Below are 20314 nucleotides of genomic sequence, written 5' to 3' on the forward strand. Positions count from 1 at the left end.
GGTCTGGTATTCCCATCTCTTGAAGAATTTTCCACAGTTAATTGTGATCCACACAGTCAAAGGCTTTGGCATAGTCAATAAAGCAGAAATAGATGTTTTTCTGGAACTCTCTTGCTCTTTCTATGATCCAGAGGGTGTTGGCAATTTGATCTCTGGTTCCTCTGCCTTTTCTAAAACCAGCTTGAACATCTGGAAGTTCACGGTTCATGTATTGTTGAAGCCTGGCTTGGAGAATTTTGAGCATTACTTTGCTAGCATGTGAGACAAGTGCAATTGTGCAGTAGTTTGAGCATTCTTTGGCAATTTCTGCATCTAGAAAACACTAATAGGTTAACTTATTAGCTTGCAACTGAGGCTTCCCTGATGGCTCAGATGGTAAAGAATCTGCCTGCAACGCAGGAGACCTGAGTTTGTTCCCTGGGTTGGAAAGATCCCCTAGAGAGGGGAATGGCTACCCACTCCAGTATTCTTGTCTGGAAACTCCATGAACAGAGTAGTCTGGGGGCTACAGTCCATCGGGTCACAAAGAGTCGGATATGACTGAGCGACTCACACATACACATTCACTTGCAACTAAGGTAAAATAAAATCCCGACCTTTACGTAGTATTTGACTGTTCATCAATATCTTTAACACATGTTGTTCTCATTGAGTTCTATATTTTTGTACCAAATTTCAGCATTTTACATTTTCCTGAGTTAAATGCTTGCTTATTTGTGAACAGTTTTATTGTCTGATTAACATAATTAAAATAACAGGTTTTCCTCTAATTATTCATACTTTAGCTGTGTCCCACATTTTTTAGTGGTTTATTACATGATTATCAGTCTAAATTATTTCAGCACAGGTAAGACTTGCCCATGGATACTTAAATTTAATGAGAATAAAATAATAAAATGAGAATAAAAAGAGTATATGGTGGTTGTGGGAATTAAATGATTTAATATATGTAAAACTCTCTTAAGAAAGTGTCTGGTAAAAATAAAGTTCTATATAAGTGTGTATTGTTAATCATTTTGATAGTTGTTTTTTAATTTATTTTTTTATTGAAGGATAATTGCTTTACAGAATTTTGGTGTTTTCTCTCAAAACCTCAACATAAGTCAGCCATAGGTACGTACATATATTCCCTCCCTTTTGAACTTCCCTCATCTCCCACCCCATCCCACCCCTCTAGATTGATATAGAGCCCCTTTTTGAGTTTCCTGAGCCATAGAGCAAATTCCCGTTGGCTGTCTATGTTACATATGGTAATGTAAGTTTCCATGTTACTCTTTCCATACATCTCACCCTCTCCTCCCCTCTCCCCATGTCCATAGTCTATTCTCTATGTCTGTTTCTCCATTGCTGCCCTGAAAATAATTTCTTCAGTACCTGTTTCTAGATTTTGAATATATGTGTTAGAATATGATATTTATCTTTCTCTTTCTGACTCACTTCACTGTATAATAGGTTCTAGGTTCATCCATTTCATCAGAACTGATTCAAATGTGTTCCTTTTTATGGCTGAGTAATGTTCTATTGTGTATATGTACCACAATTTTTTCATTCTTTCATCCGTCAATGGACATCTAGGTTGCTCCCATGTTCTAGCTATTGTAAACACTGCTGCAGTGAACAATGGGATACATGTGATTTTTTCAGTTTTGGTTTCCTCAGGTTATATGCCTAGGAGTGGGATTGATGGGTCATATGGTGATTTTATTCCTAGTTTTTTAAGGAATCTCCCTACAGTCTTCCATAGTGGTTGTATCAATTTACATTCCCACCAACAGTGCAAGAGCATTCCCTTTTCTCCACACCCTCTCCAGCGTTTATTGTTTGTAGACTTTTTGATGATGGCCATTCTGACCAGTGTAAGGTGATAGCTCATTGTGGTTTTGATTTGCATTTCTCTAATAATGAGTGATGTTGAGCATCTTTTCATGTGTTTGTTAGCCATCTGTATGTATTCTTTGGAGAAATGTCTGTTTAAGTCTTTTTCCTACTTTTTGATTGGGTTGTTTGTTTTTTTGGCACTGAGTTGCATGAGCTGCTTGTATATTTTGGAAATTAATCCTTTGTCAGTTGTTTCATTTGCTATTATTTTCTCCCATTCTGAGGATTGTCTTTTCACCTTGCATATAGTTTCCTTTGCTGTGAAAAAGCTTTTAAGTTTAATCAGGTCCCACTTGTTTACTTTTGTTTCTGTTATTCTAGGAGGTGGGTCATAGAGGATCTTGCTTTGATTTATATCATTGAGTGTTCTGCCTATGTTTTCCTCTAAGAGTTTTATAGTTTCTGGTCTTACATTTAGGTCTTTAATCCATTTTATCTTTGTGTATGGTGTTAGGAAGTGCTCTAATTTCATTCTTTCCCATGTAGCTGTCCCATTTTCCCAGCACCATTTGTTGAAGTGTCTTTGCTCCATTTTATGTTCTTGACTTCTTTGTCAAAAATAAAGATACCCATAGGTGCACGGGTTTATTTCTGGGCTTTCTATCTTGTTCCATTGGTCTATATTTCTGTTTTTGTGGATAGTTGCTCTTAAGACACGTATTTGTGTTATCCTTTCTCGCTGATTTCTGAAATATCAAGATTTGCGTTTTCTCCTAACAAGTATTTTGCCTCTTCTCATGTTCCTTTCTTCTCTCTCCTATCCAGAACATTGGTGTTATACACATTCTAAAATTTTTAGTCTTAATTTTTATATATTTTCTCCTTTTCTTTTTTGTCCCTCTTCCTTTTATTAGTAAAATAAGACTTCACCAAGTTATTTGATTATCTTTAATTCTCACATCTCTTGTAGCATATTCTGTACGTACTTCTGTAATTCATTACTTCCTCCAAAAGTTTTTCAGTGTTGATCTTCACTTGACAAAGCTTCTGAGACTTTATATGACTAAAAACATCTTTATTACACCTTCAGATTTGAATGGTAGCACAGTTAGCTATAAAATAATAGGTTCACAATTCATTTCTTTATATATTCTAAAAATACTATGTTGCTTGTTTCCAGGGTAGTTATTGAGAAGTTTAATGTTATCTCAGTCTGTTTGAATTGCTAAAATAATTTACCAATAATTTATCATTGGTAAAAAATAGAAATTTCTCACAGTTCTGTAGGCAGAAGTCCAAGTTAAGGGTGCCAGCCTGGTTAGGCTCTGGTGAGAGCTCTTTTCTGGTTATAGACTACCGACTTATTGTATCCTCATGTGGCAGAGAGGCAACAGAGCTTTTAGGAATTCCTTTTACAAGGGCACTAATCCCATTCATGAAGGCCCTATCCTCATGACCTAATTACCTCCCAAAGCCCCCCCTCTCCTACTATCATCACATTAAGGAATAGGGTTTCCACATAGGAATTCCAGGGGATATGTTCAGTCCATAACAGATGTAAATGTGACCTTAATCCTTTTTAGATGACTTGTGTTTTTCTCTGAAACTTTCAAAATTCTTCTGTCTTCAGTATTATATCTAAATGTGGGTTTTTCCTTCTCTACTTGGCTTTCTCTGAGCTCTTTGAAGACCTCAAACTGTGTTCCTAATTTGGGGACATTTATCTCTATTATTTCTTAGGGTTTCAAAATAATGTAAAATAATTTAACTATTTTCTACATTTCTACTATTTTTCATTTCTATGTATGTTGGCACTCCTGTACATAGCCTCCATAATGGTCTTTTTACATTTTTGATCTCTTTTTCTGATACCTTCTGGAAGAATCCTCAACCTTACCTTCAAGTGAACTATTTTAAAGCTTTATTTATGCCCAATCCTTCCTCAAAGAAAAATAGTAGTTTCAGATAACAAAACGTAACAAAAAAGCACTAATGGAAATATTAGGTATGAAAAAGGTCATAGTGAAATAAAGAACACATGGGGATTGTTGATGCCTTGACAAGAATGGTTTGACTGGAGCAATGAGAATAAAGTGATTAGAATAGTTCAAGAAGGAAAAGTGGGATGAAATTATTACACAAGATTCAAGGAATTTTTGCTGTAAAGAGTACAAAAAATGGAATGGTAGGGTTTGCAAGGAATTTAAAATGAGAGATTATAAATGAGAGGTATGTATACAAGTGGGAACAAGCCAATAGAGCAAAAATGACTAGGAATGTGGGCTTAATTGCAGGAGTCTTTCGAGTAGTAGAAGGAATGAACACTGGTCACAACTAGACGGAATAGCTAGAGGATTGAGATGGTTCATGTGTATAACACGAGAGAAGGAAGTTATACGGACACAGTGAAAAAAGAAACAAGCTGAGAGTGAGATGGAAGGATAGAAGGTCTGAGTAAAGAGAAGGTGTGAAATACTTGTTGGGGAAAAGTTAAAGTGTGAATTGATCAGGAAAATGTTTTAAGTATTCTTACAGGGTGTTGTGGGCCCTTGATTTTCAGGGCCATATTTCAAGTGAAGAGAGTCAGCATCATTGTTTTTTCCTCCAGGCATTTTCAGCAACTTAGGTACAGGTGCAGAGTAGTTGAGGTAATTTCATATACACAAGATTTGAGTTTTCAGTTCACAGGGACAAGGGAATTGAGAGTATATGCAAGGAAAATAATGTCTGTGCTATATAAAGAGGAAAGTGAGCGATGGACTTGTAGGTGAGGGATAGGTGATAGAATCAACTGTCACAAGATCCTGTTAAGAGTCAAAGAATTGTCAGGATAGACATAATAAACAGAGTTACCTAGAAAGAGGAGGAAGTAGGATGCTAATAGTTAACAAGAGTTTTGGAAGTAACGACAAGATCTAGGGCTGTGTTTTCAAACTGTAAGTTGAGTCCCATTAATGAGTCATGAAGTCAATATGGTGGGTCAGTTTCTCAATTAGCATTTTTAAATCCTGGCCACACATGAGATTCATCTAGAGAAACTAAAGCTTAAAAAAAGAGCTCAACGCCTCACTCACAGAAATTCTGATTTACTTGTGCTGATGCAGGATTCAGAAATTAGTTTTTTATTAGAAAATTTCAGGTAACTCCAATATGCAAGCCTGGTTAATAACCACTGTTCCAAGAAGATATTGACATAAAGACTGAGGGTAGAAGTAATGGAGTTAAGACCGTAAGCCAGGAACTAAAATTTTCTAAGATGAAAAAAGAGGGGTATGAGATCAGATGTCTGATAGGTTGTAATAAGGTGAGGTAGCAGGTGGCATATTCCCAATGATAATTAATGTAGGCAACAAACAGTATTTACAAGAGAGAAAACTGTACACATACACACAAAGCCTGTTCAACCATTTTGTAGATGGATTTCAAACAGAAACTTTGACTTCATTTCTTATATTTTGAACTAAGTGGAAATAAATGTGAGTCGGCTAAAAAACTAGGGCCTGCCATCTTAGTTCAGAAACTTCTCCAAATCCCAACATGATAAAATTTGATTTGAATAAATAAATTGTACTTAACTTTAGAATTAGGAATATTGCTATCATTATAAAAAATTATTTTTAAGAAAGAGAAAATAAATTGACTGGAAAGTTTATTGGAAAATCTATGTCAAGCTCCATAATTAAAAATTTTTTTAAACAAATTAAAAACATCCATAAAATACATTCAGTATTTTAAGATAAAAACTACTTAAAAAACTGTAATATCATGGTTACGAAAATAACAATTATAGCAAGGTATACATTTTTAATTATAGAAAACATTAAAAATAAAATATTCAACAAAATATGTCTTGCTGTTGTTTTGGGGAAAACGGGGGACAAATATTTAAATATTATTTACATATATTTATTAAAAGATTTTTCATATGACATTGTAAGTAGTCCCATTTCTATTGTAGTTTGGTGTAATACATGAATTCACACACATAAAATTACACAGATGATGGAAAAGCCACATCACTCTCCAATACATACTGAATTATTGCAAAGGGCATAATCCAAACATATAAAGAATATTAATTTCAGAAAAAGAGCACTGCTCACCTCTAGGTACACACAAACATTTACAAACTTCACTTTACTAAACCAGAGGAAGAAATAAAATGTATCATAAATAATTGGTCTTCCATTTTCTTATGTTAGTTTTTAAGTTCTTTTTTAATCATAATGAAATCTATTAAGAACAGGATTTTCTTCAAATGTGTATGGTTCCAACACGATTTGTTTTTGTATGACAATCTCTTCTTTACTTATGTTCTTATATTAATATCTGTATATACATAACCTTAAAGTTACAACTTTGAAATTGTAAAAAGCTGCTTTCTATTTAATATGCCACAATAGATCAGTGTTTACATACTGTTCTGGAAGACTGATTAATTACAACACACAGATTTAGAAGCAGAAAACTGAGTATTATTGAATGTATATTGGAATCTTAACAAAATGTTTTACTGTATTTACCCCATATCCTTTTGCACTCAAAAGTTTCAGATTAGTACAGTGAGGAATTTTATTTACTATCCCCAATTTTTGTTCTACTGTTAAATAAAATTCTAAATATAGCTTTTAGTTTAATTTTGATAGTATTTGTATTACATGAAGAGTCCATGTGATAGCTAAAATAGTATAATACTGTATGTAATATATGACTGTATCTTTGCCATCATAGTTCTTCTAGTTGGTAATAACAAATTATATATGGTAACCATTATTTTATCAAGACCTCTGCTATTATAAGAATAGACCTGAATATAATTCCCTCAATGACAGACAGCAAATTGACAAATAATTAATTTTACATTTAGAAGAAAAAAGTTAAATGTGACAGCCTAGCATCAAAGCTGATCATCCTTTGTGAATGCATAAAAAATATGGGTTATAAATACAGACATAGAAACCAAATACACTTTAAAAACAAGTACTGTAAAAATATTTACATACACATTATGGCTCATTAAGAAAAAGATTATTAAAACATAATGTGAACAATAAATTAATTCACAGTATAAACACACTTTGAGGAGTAATTTAAGTCAGGAACAATAAAAATACAGATATAATACCAGTTAGCACTATGAATATATATTCTTTTCTGTCATGCATAAAAAAATTTACACATAGTACAGCTCTTTTAAACCAAATTTTTTACAAAAATATTCACTGATTTAAATAAAAGTTGACAGAGGTAGAATCTGTGTCAATGTTCATGATTTTCAGGAACACGTAATTCAAATATTTCATTACTGTTTGTCCTTTCCAACTCACGGAAAGCCATCATTCTGAAAAAGGGGGGAGGGGAAAGATGGTTTAAGAAAAAAAATGATAAAATTAGTACATTCATGAAAAACTGAAATTCAGTACTGTTTTAACTGAAATTACAGTCTCTAATAAAAATTTGCCCACAATCAAGTTATATCTAATAGTTAAGAAGTATTGTCCTCTATTTTAAAAGATATTCTTCTTAAACTACAAAAGCATGTCAAAGTATGAGTACTAAAAGAATGATACACAGTGAAAAGAATGGGGTAACAGAGAATGTTAATTGAGAAAAATCACACAAAACAAGGGCTAATAAGATGTCTATATTTAAAATTACAAACAAGTACTGTAAATTATGTTGTCTGAGTCTTAAAATAGCATGTTTTAGGGAGAGTCAAATATTTTTACAAATATCTTAGAATTTCCCCCCAGAACAAAACAAAAAAACTGATAAAAACTTATTTTAAAGATAATTTGTATTAGAATTATATATGTATGTCTATGCATGTGTGCATATTTATTACAAATTAAACATAAGAAAGAAGTATATACCAAATGTTAATTGCTTATTTTCTCTGAGTTATAGTATTAAACATGTACATCTGGGTTCACAGCAGCATTTTCACAACAGCCAGAAGGCGGAAGCAACCCAAGTGATGAGCAGATAAACAAAGTGTGTTATATATGTAGAATAAAATACTATTCAGCCTCAAAAAGGAAGGGAATTCTAAAACATATTCCCAACTTGGATTAAATTTGAAAACATTATAGTAAGTGAAATAAGTCAGTCACAAAAAGAAAAGTACAGCATGATTCTACTGACATAAGGTACAAAGAATAGTCAAATTCAGAGACAGAAATTGTAACAGTGGTTGCCAGAGGCTGGGGGAAGGGAAGACTAGGGAGTCATTTAATGAGTAGTTTCACTTGGGAGAGATAAAAAAAAGTTCTGGAGATTGACGGTGGAGTTGATTTTTGCACAAGAGTGTGAATGTACCAACTGCCAGAGAAATGTATACTTAAAAATGGTCAAAATGATAAATTTGATCTTATGTACATTTACTTCAAAAAAAAATGTAAAAAAAGTAATTTTGATTTTCTTCTTTATACTTTTATATTTTATGTTTTCTCAGTGAGCATTTTTTTAGACATAATAATCAAAACAGTAAAACCAAAACTGGATTATATAATCTATTAAAGAAATTATAAATATGGCTTAATATGAATATTTCTATTCACTTATGTGTACTTACGGGGAAACCCCTTAAAATTAGCTTAAGTGACAACATTAGAAAATATGAATGGAAATGTGTTAGCAATTAATAACATCACTAGGATACTTTGGGAATTTGTTAATGGTTGCAGATGTTTTCTGAACTACATCTACTAGAATGGAAAATGGAAAAAGTTTGGCAGGTATTCAAAAGTTAAACACAGAATGACCTTATGACTGAGCAAATCCAGGTACTCCCAAAGATATGAAAACAGACTAAAACAGACTCTCATACACAAATGCTCACAGTAGCATTATTTGGAATAGCTAAGAGGTAAAAACAACCTATGTGTCTATCAACTGATGAGTGGAAAAACAAAATGTAGAATAAACACAAATGAATATTATTTAGGGATGAAAGGAATGAAGTTCTGATACATGCTACAACACAGATGAACCTTGAAGACATTATCCTAAATGAAATAAGACTGATGCAAAAGATAAATACTGTATAAATTCACTTAGATGAAAATCTGCAATAGGCTAATTTTTAGAGATAGGAAGTAGATTAGAAGTTATCAGGGGTGGGGGAAGTGAAGATGGGACTGGAGAGTTACTGCTTAATCAATAAAGAGTTTCTATTTGGGATGATAAAAAATTTTTGGAAATAGTGCTGATGATTGTACAGCATTGTGAATTTAATGCCACTGAGTGGTACACTTTGCAAAATAGTTAAGAAGGCAAAGTTCATGTTATTTATATTTTATCATAAGTTAAAAAAGTTTTCTATTTCTAGATCAGTAGTTCTAAGTATAGCATGGAGATCCCTGGAGTCAAGCCTCTTTTCTTAAAACTAGGGAATTACTTGCTTTTTCACTCTTATAATCTCATTTGTGTACAGATAAGTTTTCCAGAGGCTACATAATGTGAAAGGCCAGTTAGTAAGAAATATTTCAGATCTCTGGGCCCCAGGGTCTCTGTCACAACTACTCAATTCTGCCACTGCAGAATAGCAATCTTGGACAATATGCAAACAATTGGGTGTGGCTATGGTTCAATAAAGCTTAATTTACAAGAATAGGCAGTGGGGTGGATTTGGCCCCTAGGCCCTAGTTTACCAACCCTTGATCGAAAATGCAGCTGTGAGTCAAGCACAAAAAAATGTTTGTGACACAACTGCCAAGAGGTTTTATAATGAAAAGCTGAAGCTCCATCTAATCACATTCAAATTAATGCAGCAGCTTAGAAGTTGTAAGGACACAGTTATCACAGCCAACACTGGGAAGTGGTCCTCAAAACGAAAGAAGAAAACACATGTTTTAATCAAATAAATAAATACAAAAGCACAGCAATCTGAGATCATTTAAATGAAGGCCTTACAAATACTAATAAACCTGGGGCATCAGTATATTAAAGAATAGAACATAACTAATGTTCTTATGAGGATTCTGAGTCACTAAGAAAACAATTATTTTCTATATATTTCTACTGAAAGAGGCCAAAAAATACATAATTTTTAAAAGGACTGAGGATTGACTTTACTATTTCTTCAAGATAAGACTTGACTACCTACCTTTCACCTACCTTTCAAACTCTGGGTCTGACCCATTCATTCCCATGTCCAATGTATAAGCACATCACTTTGACTCTTCCTCAGTCAAATATACTCCAGCTCTTTACAATCACTTTGGAAAACTGACTTGCCAAAACTACTCAAGCTTGAATATATGTGTGTCCAGTGTGACCTAACAATTTCATGCCTAAGTGTATACCCCAAAGAAATGTATGGTATCTGTTCACCAACATAAGGTACTAGAATGCTCATCATGTTTCTATCTATAACAGCCCAAACTGGAAATGATCAAATGCTCATCAAAACCAGAATGAGTAAATGGACTGTGGTAAGTTCGCATAATGGAATATTATACAACAAGACTAAACCATCTACAAGTACACAGCAGTATAAATGAATCTCACAAAGGTACTGTTGAGGAAAAAAAGTCAGAAATATATTTCATTTATAAAATGTCCAGAAACAGAGAAAAGGCATTTTTGCTTTGAATAACCAGAACAGTTACTTTCAGAGCAGAGATTACAAGAAGTGAAGTGCAAGTCGCTCAGTCATGTCTGACTCTTTGTGACCCCATGGACAGTCCATGAAATTCTCCAGGCGAGAATACTGGAGTGGGCAGCCGTTCCCTTCTCCAGGGGATCTTCCCAACCCAGAGATCGAAGCCAGGTCTCCTGCATTGCAGGCACAGATTGTTTACTGTCTGAGCCAATTATGACCAGAAGGAAGCCCAAAAGAGAGGTTATGTTTTGTTTCTTGATCTGAGTGCAGGTTGCATAGGTGTGTTCAACCTGTAAAAATTCACTCAGCTGTATATACTATGATACAGCACTTTTCTGTATGTATAATTTACTTAAAAAAATCGGTCCTAGCTTTCAATACTAAATAATATTTTCTGTCTTTGTCTATACTTTCACTATCTGTTATTTGTACCTTGAGTCTGGGACTTTAACAAATATTACCCTGTGAGATTTCATACTGTCTTTCAATTTTTAAATTAAAGTATAATTTACATACAATAAGATGCATGGATTATAAATGTTCAGTTCAATGAGATTTTACAATGGTATACACCCATGTAACCATCACCACCACGATAAAGCACATTCCATTACTTCCAAAAGTTCTCGACTACCTTTCTAGGCAATCTCTTCCCCACCAACTCAGAAAACAACTCTTGCAATTTTTATAACCAGAGATTATTAGTAGTTTTGCTTGTACTTGGTGCTATATAGATACCTTTCTGATAATCAGTTTATATGTTCAGGAGAATGTAAAGGAGACCTCATAGTAGAACTAAGGGGTGGCGTGCAAAGACCATGCCGACGCATCTCTTGAATTGCTCGTTCTCTGTCAGTAAAGACAAAATAAGAGATTATACCAAAAAGTGGTATACAAATAAAAGGTTCTGTTATTGTTATTGGTTACATAATTTCTATTCAATTAATTAGTATTTCTACTAAATTTAAATCATATGTCTTTATATAATTTTTAAGTTGTGGATAAAAGATTTCAATTAAAGGAATATGCACTTTAAGAGATTGTTCAAAGCTCCTCTGAATATAGATTTTTCAAAGCTGAATGGTTCCCCTCTCTGCTTCTACTTCTCCCACTTCTTGCACATAAACCTAGTCCTCTTCCTTCTTCCTATGTCAAAATGCCCAAATGTTAGTCGTAAAAGCATCGTTTTCTTTTATGCCTTCCTTCCTCATGTCTGGGTCTGTCCCACAAAGCATAGTGGCTATGTTGCCACCTCTACTGTGGGCTGTTCAGAGTGCCTGGACTAGACTTTCTGACTTGAACTTTTCAATATCTAGGATTTCTACCTAGATAGGTGCTTCATAAACTTTTTTTCCTTATAATTCCCCCAAATTTATTTTTAGATGTCCCCTTAGATGTCCTACCCTCCATCAAATTTTAATACACAGATACACTGTTAATGTACTGTGGCCCTTCTGAGGGCCACAAATCACTGTAACACCCAAGGTTTTTTTGCCATTCCCTCTTCCCCCAAGGACCCATATTGTCCCCTGTGGTAATGATATTGCCTCTTTAAGAATGCATAGTCTAGCTGGCCGGTAAAGAGAAGGAAAGAGACAGCTACATGGGTAGAAGTTTCCTTGGGGACTACGGGCAAGAAAAAGGAGAGGAATTAAGAGGGTCTCTAACCCAAGGAAATAAAGAACTTGGCTTAGGACCCTTAAATTGAAGAGAATTTCAACTGTCATTAGTAAATGAAAATCATCATACACATTCAGTTTAGCACGCTCAGAAACTGGATCTTCTAAGGTACAAGAAATTAACATTGCTTTCATGACAAAGATGCAAACTCAGGCTTCATCTCTCTTTGAAATCATAAACGTTCATTTCCTAGCAAATTTCATCTATAATCTAAATTGCACATGACTTAAAAAGTTTTTGATGTAAATGGGTAAGAGTAAGATTAGAGAACCCAAAAAGTTGACCTAAATAAGCAATTTGACCACTATTTGAGACTGAAATCTTAGATATGTTGATGTCTATGGTATTAATATGGTAGGAAAGAATAATGGAAGAAAAGTTAACTTGACAAATTGATTCGCAAATTAGATTTGGATTTTAACTGTTAAACCAGGTCTCATTTCTATTTGTAACACTTGGAGATTAAATTTTTCAACACAATAAAGCTAATGAACTGAAATATAAGTGAGTGTGAAAATTACTAGGCTGTAAGGAATATATTGTAAAGATTAAGAACACAGGGTTTATAGTTAGACAGATTTTAGTCTTGGCTCTGCTATTTACTATTTGTGTGACGTTAGTTTCTAATAATAATATAGGCACAATACTAGACAGTTAATAGGGTACATACATAGTATACGGTATATATTTGTTAACTGCCCTTATGATCATCACTTATATGATAATTTGTATTTGGAACTTCCTGTTGGATCATAAAGTTTTGGGCTCTTGTAGAATCCTTACTACTTTGTTGATTCCTTAACTATATCCTTTGAAATAATGTCCTGATTTTGCCCTAAGCAACACTATAGCAAATGTTTCTTTATACAATACTTGCTACTCTGCTATTTTATTATGGGGATATTATCTTATACAACACGTATTGCCATTTTTAAAAAATTACCAAAGGAATTTATCTTCCATATTAATGCTAAGAAAAGTTTGCTATTTATAAGCCATATAAAAGCCTTTTTGGAGTAGAATAGGGAATAAATAAAAACACTGTCCGATGTTAAAAATATTTTCTTACCGTTCATATCTTTCAGTTGAAATCTGCCTTTTCAGAACATCAAGATCTGTTTGTAATTGTGCCATTTTAGCCCGGAGCATGGTATTTTCCCGGCTTTGACTATTTCTTAAAAAAAAATTAAAAAAAATCAAGTAAGTAAGTAACAGATACTCTGTTTTATAGAGTCAAGTACTATGGAATTTTGTTTTTGTTATTAATAAAAACAAATAGAAGTGACATATAAGGATAAAAAAAGACTTTTCAACAATAATTTCATAATCGTCTGGATTTCCATCACAAAGTTTTCTTTTTCATTCATCTCATTTATTTAACAAACATTTACTGAGCTTCTAGCATGTGCTAGGCACTCCAGCAATGCTGGAGATGCAAATTTGAGAAGACATGAATTGTAACACTTAAATGTAAAGTATTTTTATTGGCTCCTTCTTGACTCCTACCTCAGGAAGAGTAATATTTCTCACTCCTTTTAAAAGTTAATTATTGGGACTTCTCTGGTGGTGCAATGGCTACGAATCTGCCTGCCAATGCAGGAGACATGGGTTCAATCCCTGGCTCAGGAAGATCCCACATGTCACGGAGCAACTAAGCCTGTGTGCCACAATTACTGAGCCGACGCTCTAGAGCCCACGTGCTACAACTAATGAAGCCCGCGCATCCAGAGCCTGTGCTCTGTGAGAGAAAGCACTGCAAGAAGCCCAGGCACTGCGATGAGGTGTAGCCCCTGCTGGCCACAATTAGAGAAAGCCTGCACACAAGTTCTGAAGACTCCGCACAGCCAAAAATAAATACATGAATAAAATTAATTAATTATTCTGCTTATACTATCTATCCTGGGTTTCACTCCCTTTTCCAAACATATGTCCAAACTTCTCCATCCTAAAAAGGTACCATCATCAATCTCCTAAAAAGTAATCCATATATTTATGAGGGTCAAATTTCATGCTTTTCAAAGTTTTTTTCCTAATCCACAGCATGAAACACAGCCAACTCTCCCCATTCTGAAATGCTCTCCCTTTCTCTGATTTTCCTCTTTGTTCTTCAACTGTAGACATTTTTCTAAAGGTCACTCGTTCACTTTCATGGGTACCATTTCTGTAGTGAACATACACAAACTACATCTCCAAACATGATGTCTCTTCTGAATTTCCAACAGGAGCTGCTACATAAGCAAAATATTTTGGTTTGTTACCACTGTTCCAACTCCCATCCTCCTCTCCCCAAAAATTGAAAAAAAAATTTTTTTTGTTCCTCCAGTATTTTTCTATCATTTTCTTTATGTTACAAGTCTACAAAAAACTATTCATATTGAAAAATTATTTGTGTCAGACTATTTCTCTCACATAAGTTGATTTATGATACTTACAGTTTGCTTTCTGAAAGGGTCAACTTCTCTTTAAGTAGCTGAATTTCTGTATCCTTCTCATGGGAAGTTAAATGGGAATGAAATTCTTTATCTCTATTTGTAGCCAACAATGATTCAAGGTTTTTAATTGTATGTCTCTCACTTGACAGTTGTTTTTTTAACAGCTCTGACTCTGATTTTATATTTTCTAATTCCATTGCAACCTATAAGTACCAAGTAAGATTACTTCAGTACAATTTTAGACTTACTCTGAAATATTATCTGGAGAACTATACACACATCAGTTGCTTTATTCTGGGTACTGATTAAAGATTCTAAAATACTTTTTAAGTATAATAAAAACAACTTATTTTCACAATAATCTTTGTTATTTTTAGTTAGGATTTATTTTGACCATAAGGCCTATTCCAACCCTCAAATAATTTTCTTTTGCATTATTTTGTTAAGAAAGGGTAATTAACATAAAACTCTAAAATGTGACCACTTTATCAGCCAGGAGGCCTTTTGGTTTATTAAATATATATATTCTGATTACACAGCCAAATCAGTTTTGAAGCTTCTCTGTCTGAAAATAAAGTTACAACTAAATGAGTGAAAACTGGAAACACTCATGTTTAAGAATATACATTGGGTTGTTTTAAGTAATGTTTCCATTTAGGAATGGAAAGTTCCAGCTTACTCAACTTTCAAATTAAAGCAAAATTTTTATCAGGAAAAATATTCCACTTAGGGAAGAATAAGCTGCTCAATTCTTCACGTTAAGTCTTAAACAGAGAAAATACATTGGGATATGTTCCTATTCTATAATTAGAAGATTCATGTTCTAAGTACCCATCTGCTTCAAAATAGCACCTAACTTCATTATCATATTTGCCAAAGAAATCTTGGCAATGAATCTAATAGTCAAATCTAGTTGTCAAAATCATGTAGTCAGAAGTCACTGCTCTAAAGGGGAACAAATATATTAGGTAGTGAATGGTAAAGTAAAACAATTAGAGCAGGGCTAAATAAAATAGTATGCCACAAGACAATCCTTTTAAGTTCTCACCCTCTCAAATTCAAGATTTTTGGAATTCAATTGTTGGGTCATAATATCTTTGCCTGAATCAAGTTTAATGCAAAGTTCTCTAAGAGATGACAAATCATTTAGCACTGCTGCTTTCTCATCTTCTTGGTGTCTCAGCTCTTCTTCTAATCTAGAGATAGCTTTTGCCATTGATGAGATCTGAGACTCATAAGCATGATGTGCATTCATGTGCTGAAAATAGAAAAAGAAATACGTACAAAATTAAAGTAACCCAATAATCTTAAAGGTTTCAACTGTATAGCTACAATGTCACTTTATAAAGCTATAAGAGCCAATTTTTGCAATTTAAAAAATTTTACAATTTTAAGATACACTCAGGAAGTTCTCTGCTATTTAAAGATGGCCTATATAATGCTTAAAAAATAAATTATGCATAATTACTAATCATGGTAACTATCTCATATATATCTAAAAGATGCAAAGATGAAAATTATTGTTTTAGGATTGTGAACATAGGGATCTCTGAACTTAAATTTTTCCTTCATGAACTCTCTTTGTTAAAACAATGATGAAACTGAAAGAGGAGAGTGAAAGAGTTGGCTTAAAGCTCAACATTCAGAAAACTAAGATCATGGCATCTGGTCCCATCACTTCATGGCAAATAAATGGGGAAACAATGGAAACTGTGACAGACTTTATTTTTTTGGGCTCTAAAATCGCTGCAGATGGTGACTGCAGCCATGAAATTAAAAGATGCTTGCTCCTTGGAAGAAAAGTTATGACCAATCTAGACAGCATGTTAAAAAGCAGAGACATTACTTTGCCAACAAAGGTTCGTCTAGTCAAAACTATAGTTTTTCCAGTAGTCATGTATGGATGTGAGAGTTGGACTCTAAAGAAAGTTAAGCGCTGAAGAATTGATGCTTTTGAACTGTGGTTTTGGAGAAGACTCTTGAGTCCCTTGGACTGCAAGGAGATCCAACCAGTCCATCCTAAAGGAGATCGATCCTGAATATTCATTGGAAGGACTGATGTTGAAGCTGAAACTCCAATACTTTGGCCACATGATGCGAAGAACTGACTCATTTGAAAAGACCCTGATGCTGGGAAAGATTGAAGGTGGGAGAAGGGGACAACAGAGGATGAGATGGTTGGATGGCATCACCGACTCAATGGACATGAGTTTGAGTGGACTCTGGGAGTTGGTGATGGACAAGGAGGCCTGGTGTGCTGCAGTCCATGGGGTCGCAAAGAGTTGGACACAACTGAGTGACTGAACTGAACTGATCAATAACATATATACTTATCACTCCTCAATTGCCTTGAGTTAAATTTTGAATTTTGAAAATGGAGTTTGCTTTAAAATTACATACCTAAAGTCATAATTAAATTTAAACTAATAATACTATATAATTTTATGAGTTTAATAACTGAAATAATGAGCAAAATTTGAAATACTTATAAGACCCTTTTTCCTAGAATGATCCATATTTAAAATGGAGTAATAAATAAATAAATTAGTAATTATTAAAATAAATGAGTAATAAATAAAATAAAATAAGTGAGTAATAAATAAAAATAAATATAAAGCTCTACTTCTAGAGTTTAGGAAGAATTCCACATTTGAAAATTAAATTATTACACAGGATTTACTGAAATCATCAACATTAAATATCTAATGCAGTGATGTGAAGATTTAATACATTTCAACAGTTGCAGAAAAATATTTGGATTTTCCAAATATTAATTAATTAGTCAAAATTTCCCCAAAGATCCATAAGGCAATTTCATATACCACATAAGACATGAATAATGACAAAGAACAGAAGAGCTAAAGAATAATTTCTGAGAATTAGGAGGTTGAGAAACAGTCCTTTAGTTACATACTCATAACAGAAAAACATAGAAATAGTATATTAGATTCCTAGGACTGCTGTAACAAACTGCTGCAAATTACTGGATGGCTTAAAACAACAGAAATTTATTCCCACACAATTTTGAAGGTTACAAGTCTGAAATTCAGATGTTGGCAGAACTGGCTTCTTCTGGAGGTTCTGAGGAACAATCTGTTCCAAGCCTCTCTCCAAATTCCTATGACTGCTGGCAATCCTTGGTGTTCCTTACCTTGCAGATACACCACTCCGATCTCTGCCTTCATCTTCAATTGGCACTTTCCCTCATGTATTCTGTGTCCAGACTTCTCTTATCTCATAAGAATACCAGTCATTGGGTTATGGCCTGCCCTAGTCCAGTATGGCCTCATCTCAAATTGACTACACCTGCAAAGGCCCTATTTCCAAAAAGGTCACAATCACAGGTACTGGTGGTTAGGATTTTAATATATTTGGGGGGGACATAATTCTAGCAACTCTCTGGCTCCCTCAAATTCACAAGTCCTTCCCGTGTGCAAAATACATTCATTCTATCCCAACATTTCTAGCATCAACTCTTAAGTCCAAAATCTTATCTAAATCAGAACGGGTAAGATTCTGGGAATGGTCCATCCTGGGGCAAAATTCCTCTCCCTCCATGATCTGTGATGCTAGAAAACAAACTACCTTCCTCTAAAACACAATGGTGGGGCAGAAATAAAATAGTCTCATTCTGAAAGGGAGAAAAAAGAAGGAATCGAAGGAGTAAGTAGGTCCAGAGTAAGTTTGCATTCAAGCAGGGCAAATTTCATTAGATTTCAAGGGTCTAAAATTAATGCTCTCTATCTTGATGCTCTGTCCTTTGGGCCTGTGAGGGCAGCCACACCTCTTGGCCACAGTGGCAGTGGTGCTGCCTTACAGAGTCAAGGAGGAAATAGTCCAGTCCCCTGGGCCTATGCCCTCTGGGCCTGTGGTAATGCAACAGCCCCATCAGCTTTTGAGCAGCTCTACTGGTCTCCCAGTCACTCTCAGAGTTATTCTTCCCTTTTCCTGAAGGAGAACATAGGTTCGTAACTCTCAGTTCAGTTCAGTTCAGTTGCTCAGTCGTGTCTGACGCTTTGTGACCCCATGGACTGCAGCACGCCAGGCCTCCATGTCCATCATCAACTCCCAGAGTTTACCCAAACTCATGTCCATTGAGTCAGTGATGCCATCCAACCATCTTATCCTCTGTCGACCCCTTCTCCTCCCGCCTTCAATCTTTGCCAGCATCAGGGTCTTTTCAAATGAGTTAGCTCTTTGCATCAGGTGGCCAAAGTATTGGAGTTTCAGCTTCAACATCGGTCCTTCCAATGAACACTCAGGACTGATCTCCTCTAGGATGGACTGGTTGGATCTCCTTGCAGTCCAAGGGACTCTCAAAAGTCTTCTCCAACACCACAGTTCAAAAGCATCACTTCTTCGGTGCTCAGCTTTCTTCACAGTCCAACTCTCACATCCATACATGACCACTGGAAAAACCATAGCCTTGACGAGACAGACCTTTGTTGGCAAAGTAATGTCTCTGCTTTTAAATATGCTGTCTAGACTGGTCATAACTTTCCTTCTGAGGAGAAAGTGCCTTTTAATTTCATGGCTGCAGTCACCATCTGCAGTGATTTTAGAGCCCAAAAAATAGTCTGCCACTGTTTCCACTGTTTCCCCATCTATTTGCCATGAAGTGATGGGACCGGATGCCATTTTCTTAGTTTTCTGAATGTTGAGCTTTAAGCCAACTTTTTCACTCTCCTCTTTCACTTTCTTCAAGAGGCTCTTAGTTCTTCTTCACTTCCTGCCATAAAGGTGGTGTCATCTGCATATCTGAGGTTACTGATATTTCTCCCAGCAGTCTTGATTCCAGCTTGTGCTTCATCCAGCCCAGCGTTTCTCATGATGTACTCTGCGTATCAGTTACATAAGCACGGTGACAATATACAGCCTTGACGTACTCCTTTTCCTATTTGGAACCAGTCTGTTGTTCCATGTCCAGTTCTAACTGTTGCTTCTTGACCAGCATACAGATTTCTCAAGAGGCAGGTCAGGTGGTCTGGTATTCCCATCTCTTGAAGAATTTTCCACAGTTCATTGTGATCCACACAGTCAAAGGCTTTGGCATAGTCAATAAAGCAGAAATAGATGTTTTCCTGGAACTCCCTTGCTTTTTCAATGATCCAGCAGATGTTGGCAATTTGATCTTGGTTCCTCTCCCTTTTCTAAAACCAGCTTGAACATCTGGAAGTTCACGGTTCACGTATTGTTGAAGCTTGGCTTGGAGCATGTGCGATGAGTGCAATTGTGCAGTAGTTTGAGCATTCTTTGGCATTGCCTTTCTTTGGGAGTGGAAAGAAAACTGACCTTTTCCAGTCCTGTGGCCACTGCTGAAATTTCCAAATTTGCTTGCATATTGAGTGCAGCACTTTCACAGCATCATCTTTTAGGATTTGAAATAGCTCAACTGAAATTCCATTACCTCCACTAGCTTTGTTCGTAGTGATACTTCCTAAGGCCCACTTGACTTCACATTCCAGGATGTCTGGCTCTAGGTGAGTGATCACACCATGTGATTATCTCGGTCATGAAGATCTTTTTTGTACCGTTCTTCTGTGTATTCTTGCCACCTCTTCTTAATATCTTCTGCTTCTGTTAGGTCCATATCATTTCTGTTCTTTATTGAGCCCATCTTTGCATGAAATGTTCCCTTGGTATCTCTAATTTTCTTGAAGAGATCTCTAGTCTTTCCCATTCTATTGTTTTCCTCTATTTCTTTGCACTGATCACTGAGAAAGGCTTTATCTCTCCTTGCTCTTCTTTGGAACTCTACTGACCTGTTTTTTGCTTGTAA

The 20314-nt window shown here is 35.0% G+C and overlaps 1 protein-coding gene across 2 annotated transcripts in view; it reads right to left on the reverse strand.

The window, feature by feature from the left end:
• Nucleotides 1-6946: 6946 nt before the first annotated feature.
• Nucleotides 6947-20314, reverse strand: part of CEP135 (centrosomal protein 135) — a 71475-nt gene continuing 58107 nt past the window's right edge. For both annotated transcript variants that reach the window (XM_081589030.1, XM_081589041.1), the window contains exons 22-26: nucleotides 15584-15793; nucleotides 14536-14738; nucleotides 13173-13277; nucleotides 11162-11272; nucleotides 6947-7159 (exon numbers count right to left, since the gene is read on the reverse strand). In XM_081589030.1, the coding sequence (XP_081445156.1) occupies nucleotides 11173-11272; nucleotides 13173-13277; nucleotides 14536-14738; nucleotides 15584-15793 (618 nt within the window). In that variant the 3' untranslated portion in view covers nucleotides 6947-7159; nucleotides 11162-11172. The remainder of the gene's footprint in view (nucleotides 7160-11161; nucleotides 11273-13172; nucleotides 13278-14535; nucleotides 14739-15583; nucleotides 15794-20314) is intronic.

Source organism: Giraffa tippelskirchi, chromosome 1 (assembly GCF_054371585.1).
Source record: "Giraffa tippelskirchi isolate mGirTip1 chromosome 1, T2T-mGirTip1v1.2.pri, whole genome shotgun sequence".
NCBI classification, from domain to species: Eukaryota; Metazoa; Chordata; class Mammalia; order Artiodactyla; family Giraffidae; genus Giraffa; species Giraffa tippelskirchi.